Source organism: Erpetoichthys calabaricus, chromosome 5, assembly GCF_900747795.2.
Source record: "Erpetoichthys calabaricus chromosome 5, fErpCal1.3, whole genome shotgun sequence".
NCBI lineage: Eukaryota > Metazoa > Chordata > Cladistia > Polypteriformes > Polypteridae > Erpetoichthys > Erpetoichthys calabaricus.
Genome location: NC_041398.2, coordinates 87,760,164 through 87,777,205, shown reverse-complemented (window position 1 = coordinate 87,777,205; position 17,042 = coordinate 87,760,164). Strand labels below are relative to the sequence as shown.

The window sequence follows — 17,042 nt, the reverse complement described above, 5'->3', positions numbered from 1 at the left end:
TGGTCAGTTTTTGAATATGCTTCCTTCATCCATTAAAAGTTCATTTTTTGTTTGGTGAGACAAAAATAGTTTTTCTTTGGTGCATTTCACTATCAATCAGTCATTTCCATGATACTTAAAAGATGGCAAAAAGATCACAAACAGAAAAGTACACTGTCATTCCTTTTCAATGCTCTTTGGAAAAGGTCTTGTAAGAATACATTCTGGCACTCTGTTTGTGTAATTCACTGTCTGAGCTTAAAGATACAAGTGTGATAGTTAAAAACGGCCTTGTGTAAGCAACAGAACAGAGAAGTGGGGGGTTGTAAGTTTAAACATATCCTGAAAACCAATGTGAGCAATAATTGGAACAAATGGTGATTACAGTGAACAATGATTACATAAAAACTATTATTTATAAACAATCAACATAATGACAATTAAAAGAGACGGAGAAACAGTTCTAGAAGAAAAAAGACCTCACAAGTAACTCTTCACTGCTGAATCCACAACTGACACCGAAATACATAAAAGTTTTAAAATGATCTTTCTGGACTTTCAATACGTGCTGTTTCCATTTTATTTCAGTTTTTCTCTAATAAAGGTTAAACATTGCTGCTTCTGTTTATTTTAATTCAGCACAATGTGAGTGAGTACCAACCTATGATTCATTGTACAGTAAGTATACTGTGTATATTCTCAGAGATCTCTTAATTGCTTGTATGCATTTCTTACATCAGACATAGCACAACCACTTCGCAGAATATGCTGTCCTATAGCTTGGTTAAGAAGAAATGAAGAAGCCTCTATTAAAGATTACATACTGTGTTATAAGAATTGTTATACCAAAATTACACTCTAAAATGGATTTACTATGCCTTTCTGTCCAACTCAAAATATACTATAAATACAATAAAATGTTAAAACAAGTCCCAACATATGGATCATATAAAGTGTGTGTCACAATTATTAAAGCTGCTCAATCCCTCATCAGCCATATTGATTCCTATGTAAAATATTTTGGATATAGTCATTAACTGAAACTATAACTTAAAGGTTTAACTTTATAACTGTCAAGTCAGTAAAATGATTCACAGTCTCTGTGTTAATGTTTAATAAGACCTTTAAAGACTAAATAACAGTATCTTGCCTTAACAAAAGTCTGTCTTGTAAAACGGAAAACATTAACAGAAACACATACATTTAGGTATAGGTTTTTTTCAACTGTAAAAAAAAATCAGTTCATTGACTTTGTTTAATGATGATGAAGCATTTATAGCAAGCTTGTAATTATTCACTTTTAATTTTACATGACATATATTTTAATAGGTTATACAGAATGTCCAATTTTTATAAATAAAAATGCAATTCAAGAATACAGTATCTACAGCAGACAAAAAACAATGAATACAACATCTTATGTTCAAAGTTTTTACATTTTACTGCTATGCAACATTGGATCACAATGCATTTAACTAGTTTTTTTGACACTGATTCACAGAAAAAGACTCTTTAATGTCAAAGTGAAAACATATCCCTGTAAAGTGATCTAAATTAATTACAAATATAAAACAAAAATAATGGATCACCCCCTTCAAGTCAGTTTTTAGTACATATATCTTTGGCAGCCATGACAGCCCTGAGTCTTTGTGTACAGGTCTCTATCAACTTTGCCCCTCTGGACACTGACATTTTTCCCCATTTGTTTTTGCAAAACTGCTCAAGCTCTGTCACATTGCTTGGAGATCATGAATGAACAGACTTTTTCAAGTTCAGCCTCAATTCTCAATTGGATTGAGACCTGAACTTTAACTCTGCCACCCCAGGACATTAACATTGTTGTTTTTAGGTCATTACTGTGAAGTTTTGGCTTTATGCTTGGTGTCGTTGTTTTGATGGAAAACAAATCATTTCTCAAGGTGCAGGTTTCTTGCTGACCCCATCGAATTTTCCTCAAGTATATCCCTATATTTTGCTGCATTAATTTTAACCATCTGCCCGCAAAATCCTTCCGGGCCCTGTTACAGACTAGCATCCCCCACAGCATGATAATGCCACCATCATGCTTCATAGTGGGAATGGTGTGTTTTTAATAATGGGCAGTGTTTGACTTACACCAAACATAGCATTTAGTCTGATGGCCAGAATGCTCAATTTTGGTCTCAGTAGACCATAGAACCTCTTTTAAGCTAACTTCAGAGTGTCCCATATGCCTTCTGCCAAACTCTAGCCAAGATGTCATGTGTATTTTTTAGGTTTGTTTTTTTTTTGTATTTTCTCTTTGCCATTGTCCCACAAAGCTGCAGCTTATGAAGCACCAAAACAGCAGCTGTTGTATGGACAGTCTCTCCAATCTCACCCACTGGAGCTTGTAACTCCTTCAGAAGTATCACAGGTCTCTTGATGGCATCCCTCCTTTATAATCAATAAGCAGATTTACAACTGGGCCATACTCCTTCCATTTCTTAATGTTTGATTATTTTCTTGTCTCCGTCCCCTAACTTGTCCTTTTCAATCACCTTTACACAGAGTTACTTAGAATGTTGTTTTACCTTTATTATATAGGTTAGGCCACCATACTGGACCTTCAAGATGAGGTGCATTTATACTACAATCAATTAAAACCCCTTGATTACAGGCACTTAATTGAAACCACTTTAGACAGATCTGTTGTCACTTTGACATTAAAGAGTATTTTTTTTTTTTTGATCGGTATCAAAAATCCAAATTAAATGATTTGGGATTAGAAATTATATAATAATAAAATGTGAAAACTTCTAAAGAGCTGAATACTTTTTATAGGTACTGTATACTATAAACATAATATATAAACAAGAAGCAATACAAGTGGCTGTTGAGTTACTTCATAGCCTGTGAGTAAAGCTGTCTCTGGTGTAAATCCTAATGAGCCTATTCCAAAATACAGAATAAAGAAGGAAGAAAAGTGACTATGCGGGATGATTGAAGTCTTTTATAAAAGTATTTTCCTTTCTAAAGAAGCCTGTGTTTTCCATGCCCTGAACAGAAGGGAACTGTGTCGTTGTAATGATATGTGATGACTTCACTAGCCCCAGTGTCATGCCATAATGTAATATAGCCAGTGAATATGGACTTCACTGTGCACAACTTGAAATGATGAAACAATGAAAACATATGCACTTTTTCTCAGATATCTAAGGAAGTGAAGGAAATGATGAAACTTATTGACAGTCGCCAAGATATGTTGTGTCCATGTTAAGTCACCAGTGATGGTAACTCCAATGAATTTAAAAATGCAGATCCACTCCACAGCACCACCAATGATACAAGTGTGATTTTTCTTCTACTTCCTAGGTCTATGACCATCTGTTTTATTTTTCTTATATTAAGGTAGAGATTGTTGTTCAGGTACCACTGCACCAGAAGACACATCTCTCCCTATTAATTATCTCTTCACTACAGTGAACACGCCTATGCTTTAATCAGCAAATTTAATGATGGAGGTAGAGCTGTGTATGACCTGTTGGGAGATTAGAATTAGGAGATGCTGATGGGCAGTTAGGTTGTTCCTTCCAAATTTGCGAATCACACCTTGACTAGATGTTTACAGTTTTCTGTATCTTTCTATCTCATACTGAAAAAACTGAAAGTGTTCTGAAACTTTGAGCATAATTATCTTTCAGGCTTGGTTACAAAAGATATTTTGAAATATTGTAATAATGTACAATAATGTGCAACATCTAGAATATTTTACACAAATTGTGGATTAACTGTAGGCCATGTGGCTCTTAAGGAAAATATAAACAATAACATAAGTAAATAATATAAAATTAAACATGCTATGAGTATGGATCTAAGAAAAGGGAAACATAAGGGGTGATCAAAAAGTTGCAACGTTGATCTTATTAAGAGAAACAAAAGTGAAACCAATCATTTTACTATATATTTTGCAACATAATACTAATGAATACTAAAACACCTGATGTAACATGCTTGCCTCTTTTCTGATATTTTTTTTTCTTGCTTGGCCAACAACTCTTCTGTGACTATCTTGACATTGTCATCATTGATGAAGTGTGTACTACAGATGTGGGCATTTAGATGGGGAGCAGCCAGGTGGTATTCATACAGGGCAAGGTATGGGAAATTGAGTGGATGTGGCATCTCTTTACATCCACAGTTGCAAAAAGCAGCCTTTGTAACTAGTGCAGGACATGCAGGTTCATTGTGGTGAAGCTAAACGGGATGGTCAACAGCTTTCCTTGCCACTATTACCTCACTTACTGGCACAAATGGCAAAGCAAAAACATGTTATATTGCTCAGTTATCTGGGCCTTTTGAGACATATAAGTGATATAGACTACACCCTCGACATCATAAAAAATTGTACAAATGATTGTATTGGCATTGGTCTGGACCTTGAATCTCTTTAGTGTTGGGTAATCACTATGCTTCCATAATTTTAATTAGATAGATAGATAGATAGATAGATAGATAGATAGATAGATAGATAGATAGATAGATAGATAGATAGATAGATAGATAGATAGATAGATAGATAGATAGATAGATAGATAGATAGATAGATAGATAGATAGATAGATAGAACAACAATACCAGCTCAGTCATCTGGGAGGGGCTCAGAGTAGAGCCGCTGCTCCTCCGCATCGAGTGGAGTCAGATGAGGTGGCTCGGGCATCTGATCAGGATGCCTCCTGGACGCCTCCCTGGTGAGGTGTTCCGGGCACGTCTAACCAGGAGGAGGCCCCAGGGAAGACCCAGGACACCCTGGAGGGACTATGTCTCCCGGCTGGCCTGGGAATGCCTCGGGATTCCCCCGGAAGAGCTAGAAGAAGTGGCCGGGGAGAGGGAAGTCTAGGCATCTCTGCTCAAGCTGCTGCCCCCGCGACCCGATCTCGGATAAGCGTAAGAGGATGGATGGATGGATGGACAATACCAGCACAGCTGAAATGGAACTCACTACAGATTATAATGACACCTGTCAGAAACTAAATGTATGTAGCACTCTCTGTAGACCAGACAAAGGCTGAATGTGCTTGTCTGTTTTTGGTCAATGTTTATGCTTAATATAGTAATTAATTTAAAAAGGAACACATCTGTATTTTTAATGAGAATATGAAAGAGCAACATTGTAATTTTTACCCAGGAATATTTGTATTATCACCTTTAATTGTCTTTTTTGTGTTACTTTTTATCTACTGACAATGAATAAGCATATCAATCTAGTTAAAATCAGAAAAAGGAACTCAGATAGAAACTGTCTATGACCCAGCCAATTAATTAATAATAACATTAATTTAAGAGTAATATATCATTATAAATCTGAGACTCTCTGACCACCTAATATATGCTTAAATTAAATATGAAAAAATGTCACACAAAACAGAATTCCAACAAACACAGCCCTAGTGTTCTTCATGTTTTGACTAAAAAAAATATTCAAAAAGCACTAGAAGTGAAAAGTATTTTTGGACTGAAAGTTGTTTTGTCAAAAATCTTTTCTTGATTTCCTGAGTACTTGTGGTTGTTAACTGAATTGGAACTGTGCAATACCATAAAGGAGACACCGAAACGCTAAAAAACAGACTTTTCTGAATGTGCCAGATTGACAAAACCACCCCAATGCTTGATTACCTATGAGGCATAACATCAGGTGTATAGTAACAATTAATGTCATAATAGTTTGACAGCTATATCACTTACATTACTACTGATTTCAGCTATGCAGGTTTGGACACTTGCCTGGAGAATTATGACTGCATAGTGTTTGAATGTCCAGGAAGGGCCTATTTCTTTTGATTTTGTAATTTTTCTGTCTAAATGATTTTCTATATGGTTGTTCGTTTAAAACAAACGTTGCTTTTAAATCAGTTTGTCTGATAAATAATGCAAAAATTGAATTTTGTGTCTTATACAGTATTGACTATTTGATTAAGATCAACAGGCTTCTAACAGAGTTAAACTCTCATAGCCTCTACTTTATCACTGCAACTATGTCATGCAATCTGTTTTGTTTTTCCTTTTAAGAACAAATCCATTTTTAGCCCTCACATTAAAACTCCATCCAGAATATATATACTTTATATACTAGAAATATTTTTCAACTAAACTAATGTGATTACTGAAAATCCAGACCTAATACCACACTAAATATTAAATAATATCTGCTCTTACATTCTGGTGAGATTACTGCTTTACTTGCTTATTCTCTCACTCTAGAAAATGTGCCCTTCTACTACCCCATGCTTGCACCAACTATTTTCAACTCCATGCTCAGATAAGTATGTGGCTGATGTTTCACGTTTCCTATATGACTGAAGTCGGGGGGTGAGTTTTCTGACTCCCACCATGCTTCATGTAATGAGCTTCTTCCTAATTACCATTCTAAGTGTAATTCCCTTTGTTTACTGACTTCAGCATTCAGTGTTTATCTGCAGAAAAATCCAGCAGATTAACTCTAAAAATGTAATGTCAAAATTTTGTATTAGGACCACTTTATTTCTGCATGAATATAATAAATACTGTAAGTCTAAACATGTTGAAGTGGACGAAATACTTTACTTCAGGAATCCATCTGGGTATTCTTCACTGAACAGCTTACAGGGTGTTGTACTTGTCCACCTTTGTCTACCTTATCAAATGGAGAGAAGGAGGATAACAGCAGCTCTTGAATGTGTATTCCTGTTTTCCCAAATAAAGCATATTCTTGGGATATCTACAGAAAACATCTTAAAGCAGAAAACTGTCTAGGCCAAGAGCTCCAAAATTGCTTGTGCTCTTCTTCCTGTTGAAAGTACATAAAATACTCCTTATAAGTGTTTCTTCAGGGTCCTTTTTTGATTACAGGATGTAATGCTGTTCCAAGTCTCAATTAGAGAAAATAAGGTTACCATCCAGAATAGATGACAGAAATTATAGGACCTCTAAAGATCCAAGGCATGCCATTAACTCCAGAGATGCACTTTTCAACCATAGACAGATTTCTGTCATGAGATACCCTTTGATAATACACTCTGTTCTTTTTATCACCTGCACTTCTCATGTAATCATTTCTATATATTTTCAGACTCAATATAATTTACATAATTATCCCTTATTTTATCATCTACGGTAGATCTACCTGCTCACTGAATATGTTTGTTGCCTTGTTGTGCGTAAATTTTGGAAACCAATCCTCAAATTGTTTTCATACTATCACATTAAGCATTTGTGTATTGATCATAATTTTCAATATTCTGAATAACCTGGAAGTCAGTTTTGTCACAAAATTACAATATACTTACAATATCTGAGAGCAAAATGTACTCTAGTTTCACAACCAGTACTAACAAACAGGAATGTTATAAAAAATATATATATAAGCTTGTGACTATAACAAAGTGGGCAAGTCCTGCCATATGTGAATTGATTAGTGTGAAAAAAGATTTACAATATTCATTATTTCTAACATATTCACTCTTTTCATTTGGTTCATTTATGAAATATGTAATGTACCCAGACTATTTCATTATTATGACACTCCAAATTGCACATTTACAACTGTATATACTGTACTAGCACAACAAAATGCCCATTTAATAAAAAGGGCACAAATGTACAAATGTAAGTCCAGCTGTTTTGATCACATTGTGCATTTAGGAACTGCTGTTCACTGGATATGCTGGCCCTTACATCCCTCTTTCTTTGTGGTTTTGTTGCCTGTGTTTCATGGACATTCTTGCCCTTGCTTCCTTCTTTCTTTGTGTTTCTTGTTGCTTTTGTTCACTGGACATTTAGGCTTCTTGTGACATTATGCCAGATGTTTTGTCATTATATAGATATGTATATATAGAAAGAGATATATATAAAGGATGGATAACTCTATAAGTGTTTGCATGCATAAAGTAAACATATTTTTTTCTATACCAAACAATAATTTAGCATGCCAAAAGATCAAAATATACTCCTGTGTAACACAAGGAAGGAGATCTCAAACACTGAAAATCAAGCTAAAGAGCATATGAACTTCAACATCTCAGCATGTGCATTCAAGCAGGTACCTTGAAGACCTCCCATTTTCTCACCCATAAGATTCGGTGCAAGCATAAATTGGCTTTACTTTCATTTCACAAACAATTTGAACATGAATTTATAGTGACAAAAATCCTGAACAGTAGCAACAGTTTTGGAAACAAGATAAAACAAACCCCAAACAGGAGGCCAATATAATGTAGGTCAGAGTCACACACAGAGAAAACACTTGCATGGAGTCATTTTATAGTTGCCAGTTACTAAACATTCATGTCTTTGATATTTGGGAGGAAGGCTGCTGTTCATGAAGGAGAGACTCACAGAAGCATGCAAATTACAAAAAGCTCCCAGTTTCTCTTCACATTCTCCACACTTCACGATATGACCATATGAAGCTTCCCTGGTCTCCATTCTTACTTAATAAACACAGCATATCTTCTGCCACTTTGTAGTGTTTTTTCCTTTAACTTTTAATTGAATTTTGTCAAAGTAACATGAACATATTTTAAAATACATTTAAAATATATAGTTGGTATTGCATGCATCCCAAATTGTGTGCACAAACTACATACATGATGTAACTGTATGTGTTCAAAAATAAATAACATTGATTGTATTTCATAGCCTATTGTAAGTTCTGATTGTTGCTTTTTAGAATAGTAAATAGTGAAATTTGCATGTTCTCCCCGTGTCTGCGTGGGTTTCCTCCGGGTGCTCCGGTTTCCTCCCACAGTCCAAAGACATGCAGGTTAGGTGGATTGACAATCCTAAATTGTCACTTGGTGTGTGTGTGTGCGGTGTGTTGTGTGTGTGTGTGCCCTGCTGGCGCCCTATGTTGGCTGGGATTGGCTCCAACAGACCCCCGTGACCCTGTAGTTAGGATATAACGGGTTGGATAATGGATGGATGGAAATAGTGGATAACTATAACAAAATCTGTTAAACTGTAGACCTGTACAAAACAAGGTTGTTTAAGGTAAATAATGGCTGCCATGATAACCTATGGATAAAATCATTATGAAGTTCATTTTTCATGCCCAAAGTGGGATGTACATTGAGCAACACCTGGATATATTATTCCTGATATGATATAGTTATTCCTGTAAAATACAAAGCAGTCAGACCAAAACTGACACATTATCATGCATTTAACACTAGGCAAACTGGATCTGTGACCAGTACTGATTTATAAGGCCAAGGCATTTTTGAACGTGAAACAATGAGGCTGCCCTCTCCCCTGGACTATTGCCACGCACTTATAGACTATCAATCCAAGCAAAGCTGCCAAAAAAGCTAAGGCTTCCCTCTATCAAGCAAAACTGTAACAGAACAGGCCATAAAAATCCTTGTAGCAGTTACTTTTATAGATGAACAACTTAATTATTAGAGTGGTTGATTAAACATTCTTTGCATCAGGACCCAGGTGCAACAGCAATATACTTCAATATAGGAGTTGATTAGCCTCATTCAGTTTTCACAATAAGTGCACAAACTCACTCATACCAAACACAATCACTATGAATCTGTGTGAATAAAATATGATTATAATATAGAAATTAATAAAGGTGCCAAAAACAACATGGGTCCAGTTAGGTGCTTTTAAATGAAGCCAGGTGCTTTGTAAAAACTGGCCCAGCAGTGGGATAGACTGCCCTAAAAAGTAGGTTTGCAAAGGGCCAACAAGTGTTACTTGATTTATTGGTTTTGTTCTTACGATTTATATGTGGTATTACAGTAAAACACTCAACTTTATGCCTTCCAATGCACAGACAGAATCAGTAATATATAAAAAAAAAATACTGCAGGAATCCAAGCTTAATATTATACTCTGTTTACTCCATATGTTCATCCATTAACTAATCCACTTATCCATTTCAACCTTATGGGAAACTAGAGTAGAAAATGGATAGATGTACAGTATGAATACTCTTAATATTTTACAAATGTTTCGAGTTTATGTTCCATTCATTTCAATAATCTGGTGTATTGCAACACATCATCTCAGTAAGCTGACCGCGAGCTTATATTTCACATTTGTCTTTCTTTTGCTGCTACAACTTTCTCTTTTTCTCGTTGAGTGTTTCTGTGATATGAACACCCAGCAGTGGCCTTAATTCTCTAAGCCCTTGGAAGTGTAACTTTATACCGGCAACTGCTAGTTTGGCTTGCAGTATCCTAGAAACGTCTCTGCTGTCCTTTTTCTCATTATATCAGCGACACTTCATCAGCAGTCTTCACACATCCTAAATGTGAAGCACGGAAGCACAAAGTTGCTTTAGAAAATGTATAGAGCAGCTTCGCTTCTTCTTCTGCATTAATAATGACAGCTTGCGTGGGACAGTTCTACAGGAACTCTGGAAACGTGGCTGATACAGCCTTGAGTTGACTCTTGGAGGTTGCCCGTGAGGAGATTTGGGTAAATATTGAGGAATGTGTGTCATTTAGGGGACAGAAGGTGACAGCACTAAAGGATCAACAGTTCGTGAGAGGTTACTCAAACCTCCCGGTGCAGCACTCTTTCATTTTCCAGTATCTCCCAGATGTACCAGGCAAACGGACAATGTGACTGATCCCATCCATCCATTCAGTAATGCTTGGTATTCAGCGGTACTGCGCTGGCAGATTTCGGTGTGCAAAAAGTAATGTATTATTGCTGAGCACACCAAGAATGCGAAACTTGTATAAACTTGCACAGTAAATTCGAAATAGCAGTGTTCTGATTGCAAAACACGTTTAAATAAATATAAAATGACCATAGTTCATCAAGGTTGTGCGGGGGTTGAATTCTGGTCTGTTAAGTTTGACATGATTGTATGCAAAGTTGTGTTCTTCAAATAAAATCAATAAAATAATAAAAAAAATAAACATATGAAAATACACTGTGCATTACCTAAATCTGCAGAAACTAATCACGTAACTAATTCGGAACCGTGTGACAAGAGACGGCTTTAAAAATACACACAAGAAACTTACAGCATGATTTCGTGAATGGCACTAGATTAGCAAGTATATAATTAATCGAAGAGAAACTGCCATGCCGTGCATGCGCTGGACTTAAAAGAGTGACCCCCATGCGAGTAACTGAGTATGAGAGCGGCGATCACATAATCGGTGGAAATCGACCTCACGAGGGAGAGTTATAGTTAGAGAGAGAGAGAGAGAGAGAGAGAGAGAGAGAGAGGGCCAAAGAAAGGGAAGAGCCTGCAGTTCCTTCCTACCTGATCGAAGGCGCTATCCCAGGTGTAGTTGAAGAAGCCGGAGGAAATCAGATTATCCTCTGCCAACGCGTAGCCTGCCATCTCTGTCTGCCTTGTTCTGGGAAAGAAATGCAGCGAGTCGGTGCTTCCTTCTTTTCTTTCTTGGTTTATGTGTTTGTATTTTTAAGCTGTCGTTGCCGCCGCTGCTGTTGGTTTTCTTCAAAGAGAGCCGACTTCCAGCTGGTGTCTCGAGCGCTGATGCTTGCAACTGCCGAGGCCAGCGCGCTTCTCTTTTGGCTTCGTCACGTGGGGCGAGCCGTGCGTGAGGACACTTCGGGGCTGCTTTCCTTGTGTAAAAAAGTTGATGTTCACATACCACTGCAAAGTAAAGTTTAACATCTTTTCTCCTTCGATGCGCTAAGACAAAATGTGAGCACGGAAAACCTCAACACCAAGCGTTGATTTCTATACAGTCGGGGTCCCTTTAAATGCTTGTAAAAATCGGATCCACCTACTCTACAGTGTTTTCTTGATAAACAGTAGTGTTTGTCTTTTTCTCGACGATGTTTCATATATATATACATATGCCTTTATCTACACGAAGACGAAGATAGGGTGTGTAACAGCAGTCATTTATGTTAATAAAGGCAAGCTTTAGTAAGAGAGAATAAGACTAACTTGGTGGCCTTTTGAAATTTTGCTCAGCGTTCTTGTTCAAGTAGGAACCTTGGAGAGTTCCCAGTTTCTCGCCTATAATGCATCAGTGTAAGCATAGACTGCCTTTACTTTCTTTAGTGTGACTACGCGAAATAATTTTAGTAGTATATGATTCGTTTTCCAAAACGGTTTACTCCAATTGATGGTGGCGATGTCATCGGGAGCAAACGAACCCCGGACGGGAGGCCAACACATCGAACGACACATTCAAACACATACACAAACAAAGTTGGCGTGTGGCTGGTTAACCGAACATGCACGTTCTTGCATATTTGAGTGGAAGGCTGGTGTACTTGAAGGATAAACGCACTGAAACATGGGAAAAACCTGCAAATTCCACACGGATAATGCCTCGGGGGACTTCGAAATCCGTCGTTAGCACTGGAGAGGAACCAGGGCACATCTTCATTGGCATGTTTTCCTAAATTTAAATCTCTAGCAATCAAATAGTTTATTTAAAACTTTGACCTCGTTTAGAACCTGTGATCTAAAATTAACTTCAGGAAAGTTAACATGTAAAATATAAAACGTAGCGCACTTATGCAGTTGACTAAGTTTTCCCATTTTCTTACATGATTTTAAAGTGACGTTTATTTATTTTTAGTTATTTTTATTACTATGATCTTTTATATCCTCAAAATGAGTATATTGAAAAAAACGGAATAATCATATATGGCCAGTTGATCTTATTGTCATCTCAGGTGTATATCAGTCGTAAGATTTTTTTTTCATTATTTATTTCAAACTTTCTTTTTACCCCCCGGAAAACAAAAACCGAATTGCTGCACAAAACAAATTGTCAGTTTCACTCCAGTGCTTAAAGTAATGGAAAGGTGAAATTGACATCATGCTGTTTCTTTTCTTTTTTGTTTTCTTAACACACTACAGTGTTTCCAAAATGAAAGCAAATGCTTGTCGCGTGGTGGGGAGTCGGAGGTTATATAATTGGGTGAAGCAAGCTTTTTGGTCTTATTTTTCCGCCTCACCCTTAATAGTGTAGATTTGGACTCCAGTCGGGGGCTTTTTCCTTTTGGATCGTTGAGAAATCATCCTGAACGAAGATGTCCACGCTGCTCTGTGAAACAATGCGATAATGAGCCATTAAATTAAATGGTAATGTCCAGCCGTGGGTGCCAGGGAATAGCAAAGAGAAGATCAGGAGAAGATCGGTAAATCTGAATGTGGTGGGAATATAGTTTCGATTTACAGGTTTTGTGGCTTTGGTGGTTTATTTTTAACAGGCTAGTTCAATCACTTATTTCATAACTTTAAAGAAATATTTATTTTTTATATAATGAAATCACTTTGGAATATGTTATCCCCCTTTATATATATTCTTTCTTTCTTTCTTTGACCTCGAAAATGGCCTGGAAAAGATCCTGTGCTGTCTGTCACTAGTGTTTAAGTTCTTCTTCCTAATCGCTAGTTATGGATTTTGCAACTGATAACACAAATTCCTTAAAGAAAGAATCTGCAATACAAATCCAGGTCTCCTTATTGCAAGGCAGCAGCACTACCACTGCACCAACATACCACCCCAAATCTGGTAAGAACTTGTCATAAAATAATTATTCTTTACTTATATTTCACGAAATAGAAACTGGCCTGTATAAATACAAGTATAATATTCTAGAGCAACATTTCCTACAGAGCTGTATGTTCAGGGATAGATCAGGGACCTAAGAGGCCCTGGGGTGCCAGCATCTCTGAAGACAATCCTCCAGCCCCATTTCAGATTGACATAGAGATACTCTTTTTACTAGTTTGCACTACATTTGAACCTTTATATTAATTGAGAACATTGAAAATTATGTCTGAATATGCCAAAGTAGCTAATCTTGTTTTGAGCTCACTGAATGACATACACACACACACTCATGATCCAATTTATAGTTGCCTATTTACTTAATAGGCACATTTTTGGAAAGGCAGAAACTCATGCAGACAGAGGGTGTATGCCAGCCTTTACAACTGGTGATGATTAGGTATGGGATTCAAACCCAGGAAATTGGATCTGTGAGGCATCAGTGCCAACTACTGCTCTACCATGATATCTGCTGTATATAAATTATTATCCCATTGCTCCTGGTATATGATCTGTCCTTATGTAACACTGAATTCAACATGGATGGGAGGACAATAATGTATTTGTTAGCTTCTATAGTACTGTGTAAATTCTTTGACCCTTGTGAAAGAATTCTATAAAGTAGGAAGGCTTACAAATAATACCATGAATAGGTTTTATTAATAAACTTCATAGAAAGTACAGTAAATGGAAAAAAAACGTAAATAAAATCAATATTTTGCATGCCCACCTTTAACTTAAAAACTGCAGCAATTCTCTTAAGTATGCAGTTTTTGAAGGTTCTCACACTCATTTGTTCTAGGGCTGTTAGAGAACTTGCCACAGTTTCATTGCGATCTTACTTGCTTCATTCTCTTCAGGTAATCCCAAACTGACTTGAGGATGTTGAGATCAGGGCTGTGTGGGGGCCATACGCTGCAGGATTCTCTTTTCCTGTTTTCACTGTGCATGTGTTTTGGGTCATTGTCATGTTGTATAATGAAGTTAGGACCAATTAGATGCCCCCTATTGGTATTCTTTTTTTTTTTAATTAATTTTATTGTAATCATTCATACAAATCAATCAATTTTTACAAATAATAGGATTGAAAAAAAAAAAAAAACAAGTCGACCCCCACCCATGAGAGAGAGAGCATGGCCAACAGAGTAAAACTTAAGGCTTGTAGACATACCTAAATTGATGAGTTTAATAGGCCAGTAGAGATGAATGGAGAGGAAAAAGAGATGCAGAGATAATTGCTTCCTCTGTGCTTTAAGAGCTTATTCTAAAATTTTATTGATTATATCCTGCCAGGTTTTAAAAAAATTCTGTGCAGAACCTCTAACTGTATATTTGATTTTTTCCAATTTCAAATAGTATAAAACATCGGTAATCCACTGACTTAAAAAAGGAGCATTAGGATTCTTCCAGTTTAGCAAAATAAGTCTGCATGCCAAAAATGTAGTGAATGCAATCACAGTTTGTTTGTCCTTCTCCACTTTAAACCCATCTGGAAGAACACCAAACACAGCTGTTAATGGGTTAGGAGGGATTGTGACAACAAGGTTGTCTGAAAGGCACTTAAAAATTTTGGTCCAAAATGATGTTAATTTGGTGCAGGCCCAAAACATGTGACCCAGTGAGGCTGGGACTTGATTGCAGTGTTCGCAGGTTGGATCTTGCCCTGAAAACATTTTGGACAATTTTAGGCGAGACAGATGTGCTCGATATATAATTTTGAGTTGAATAATTGTATGCTTTGCGTATATGGAGCTTGAGTGAAGTCTCTGCATTGCTGTTTTCCATTCTTTTTCTGATATATTGATTAAGAGATCTTTTTCCCATTGTCCTCTTGGATCTTTGAAGGGGAGGGACTGTAAAATAATTTTATATATTGCAGAGATGGTGTCTAAGTCCTTGAAATTGAGCAATATTTTTTCCAGCGTCGATGAGGGTGCAAGATGAGAAAAATCGGGCAGGTTCTATTTAACAAAGTTCCTAATTTGAAGATAGTGAAAGAAATGTGTAGCTGGAAAGTTAAATTTGGAATGTAATTGTTCATAGGATGCAAAGATGTTGTCTATATAAAGATCTCTGAGCAATTTAATCCCAAATCTTTTCCAGATATTAAAAACTGCATATGTTTGCGAGGGTTGAAAGAGGTGGTTCTGTTGCAGAGGTGCCACAGATAAAAGCTTCTCCATCTTAAAATGCTATCTACACTGGTTCCATATTCTGAGTGAGTGAAGCACAATTGGGTTATTAGTATATTGCCGATACCTTGCATTTATTGGGGCACAAAAAGGGAATATAAAGAAGTACTGCAGGATTTTACTTCTATTGCGGACCAGGCCTGTGTATGTTCATCTATTTGTGTCCAGGTTCTTATAGCTTGTATGTTTGCTGCCCAGTAATAAAACTGAAAGTTAGGTAGAGCCATGCCACCTTCTGCCTTAGGTCTTTGTATAAAATATGTCTTTTGATACGTGGATGTTTTGAGTTCCAAATAAATTAGGTTATCATTGAACCTAATTGCTTAAAAATGATTTATTGATGTATATTGGAATGTTTTGAAATAAAAAAAGAAGCTTAGGAAGAATTTGCATCTTAATAACGTTAATTCTTCCAGCTAGAGTGAGATGAAGGGTTGACCATCTATGCAAGTCTTGCTTAATTTTTTCCATACAGATGGCGAAATTTTGTTGATAAAGAGCTTTGTGTTTACTTGTGATGTTTACCCCTAGGCAACGTTCCCTCTAAGGACTTGGGTGTTGTGAGCCAAATTTTTTTTTTGTGAGCCAAAATTTTATCAATTTCAAAACTTGTGAGCCACTTTCTCCTTACCGGCTTCGATTTGTTATTTTACCAACATCGGTTGATTGCGCTTTTTATCAACGCTTCTGTAGGCCTTCGTTTTAGTGGCGATGAAGTATGTCATTTACAAAGTATGTTATTTAGAATTACAAAGTAAAATTACTTGAAAATTCAAAAGTTAAGCATTATAAATATTAATACCAATTTATTAAATTACCAATAGATAGTCATAATCCCAAATCAGTAAGTTTCAAGTGAAACAGTGTGGTAACTTAAAATCAAACTTGAAGTCTTGTACATGTATCATGAATGTCTATTTCTGTACATGTCTTACAGTCTTTCTCTTCTTCCCTTTTCTTTTTTCCAAAACTTATAAACACTGTTGATATTTACATCATATCCAGCTGCTGTGTACAGTTTAATTCGCATAAGATTTTCCAGGTGATCACTGTCCAAGCGATTCCTGGTCTTAACTTTAATGGCGTTCATCAAGCTGAACCCCCTTTCACAATCAGCACTGGAAGCTTGAAAAGTTCCACAAACATCAAGCAAAAGATTTAGTCCTTTGAATTGCTCCTGCTCCTGCTGGGTGAATGCTAGTATGTCCTGAAATGTATTCATTAATCCAGCTTTCATTTTCTCTGAAACGATGCATTTGAAATCCGAAAATTCTTTACAAACATCCTTGGCAAAAATCTTCTCATCTTTCTTGAACAAGACAGAGTAACGCTTAGCCAGCTGTGCAAGATTTTCATGACCAAA

The 17,042-nt window shown here is 36.5% G+C and overlaps 1 protein-coding gene across 1 annotated transcript in view; it reads right to left on the bottom strand.

Annotated features, from left to right (window-relative positions):
* Nucleotides 1-11,456, bottom strand: part of ppargc1a (peroxisome proliferator-activated receptor gamma, coactivator 1 alpha) — a 1,156,878-nt gene extending 1,145,422 nt beyond the window's left edge. The window contains exon 1 of the mRNA XM_051927770.1: nucleotides 11,207-11,456. Coding sequence (XP_051783730.1) covers nucleotides 11,207-11,287 — 81 coding nt within the window. The 5' untranslated portion in view covers nucleotides 11,288-11,456. The remainder of the gene's footprint in view (nucleotides 1-11,206) is intronic.
* Nucleotides 11,457-17,042: the final 5,586 nt, after the last annotated feature.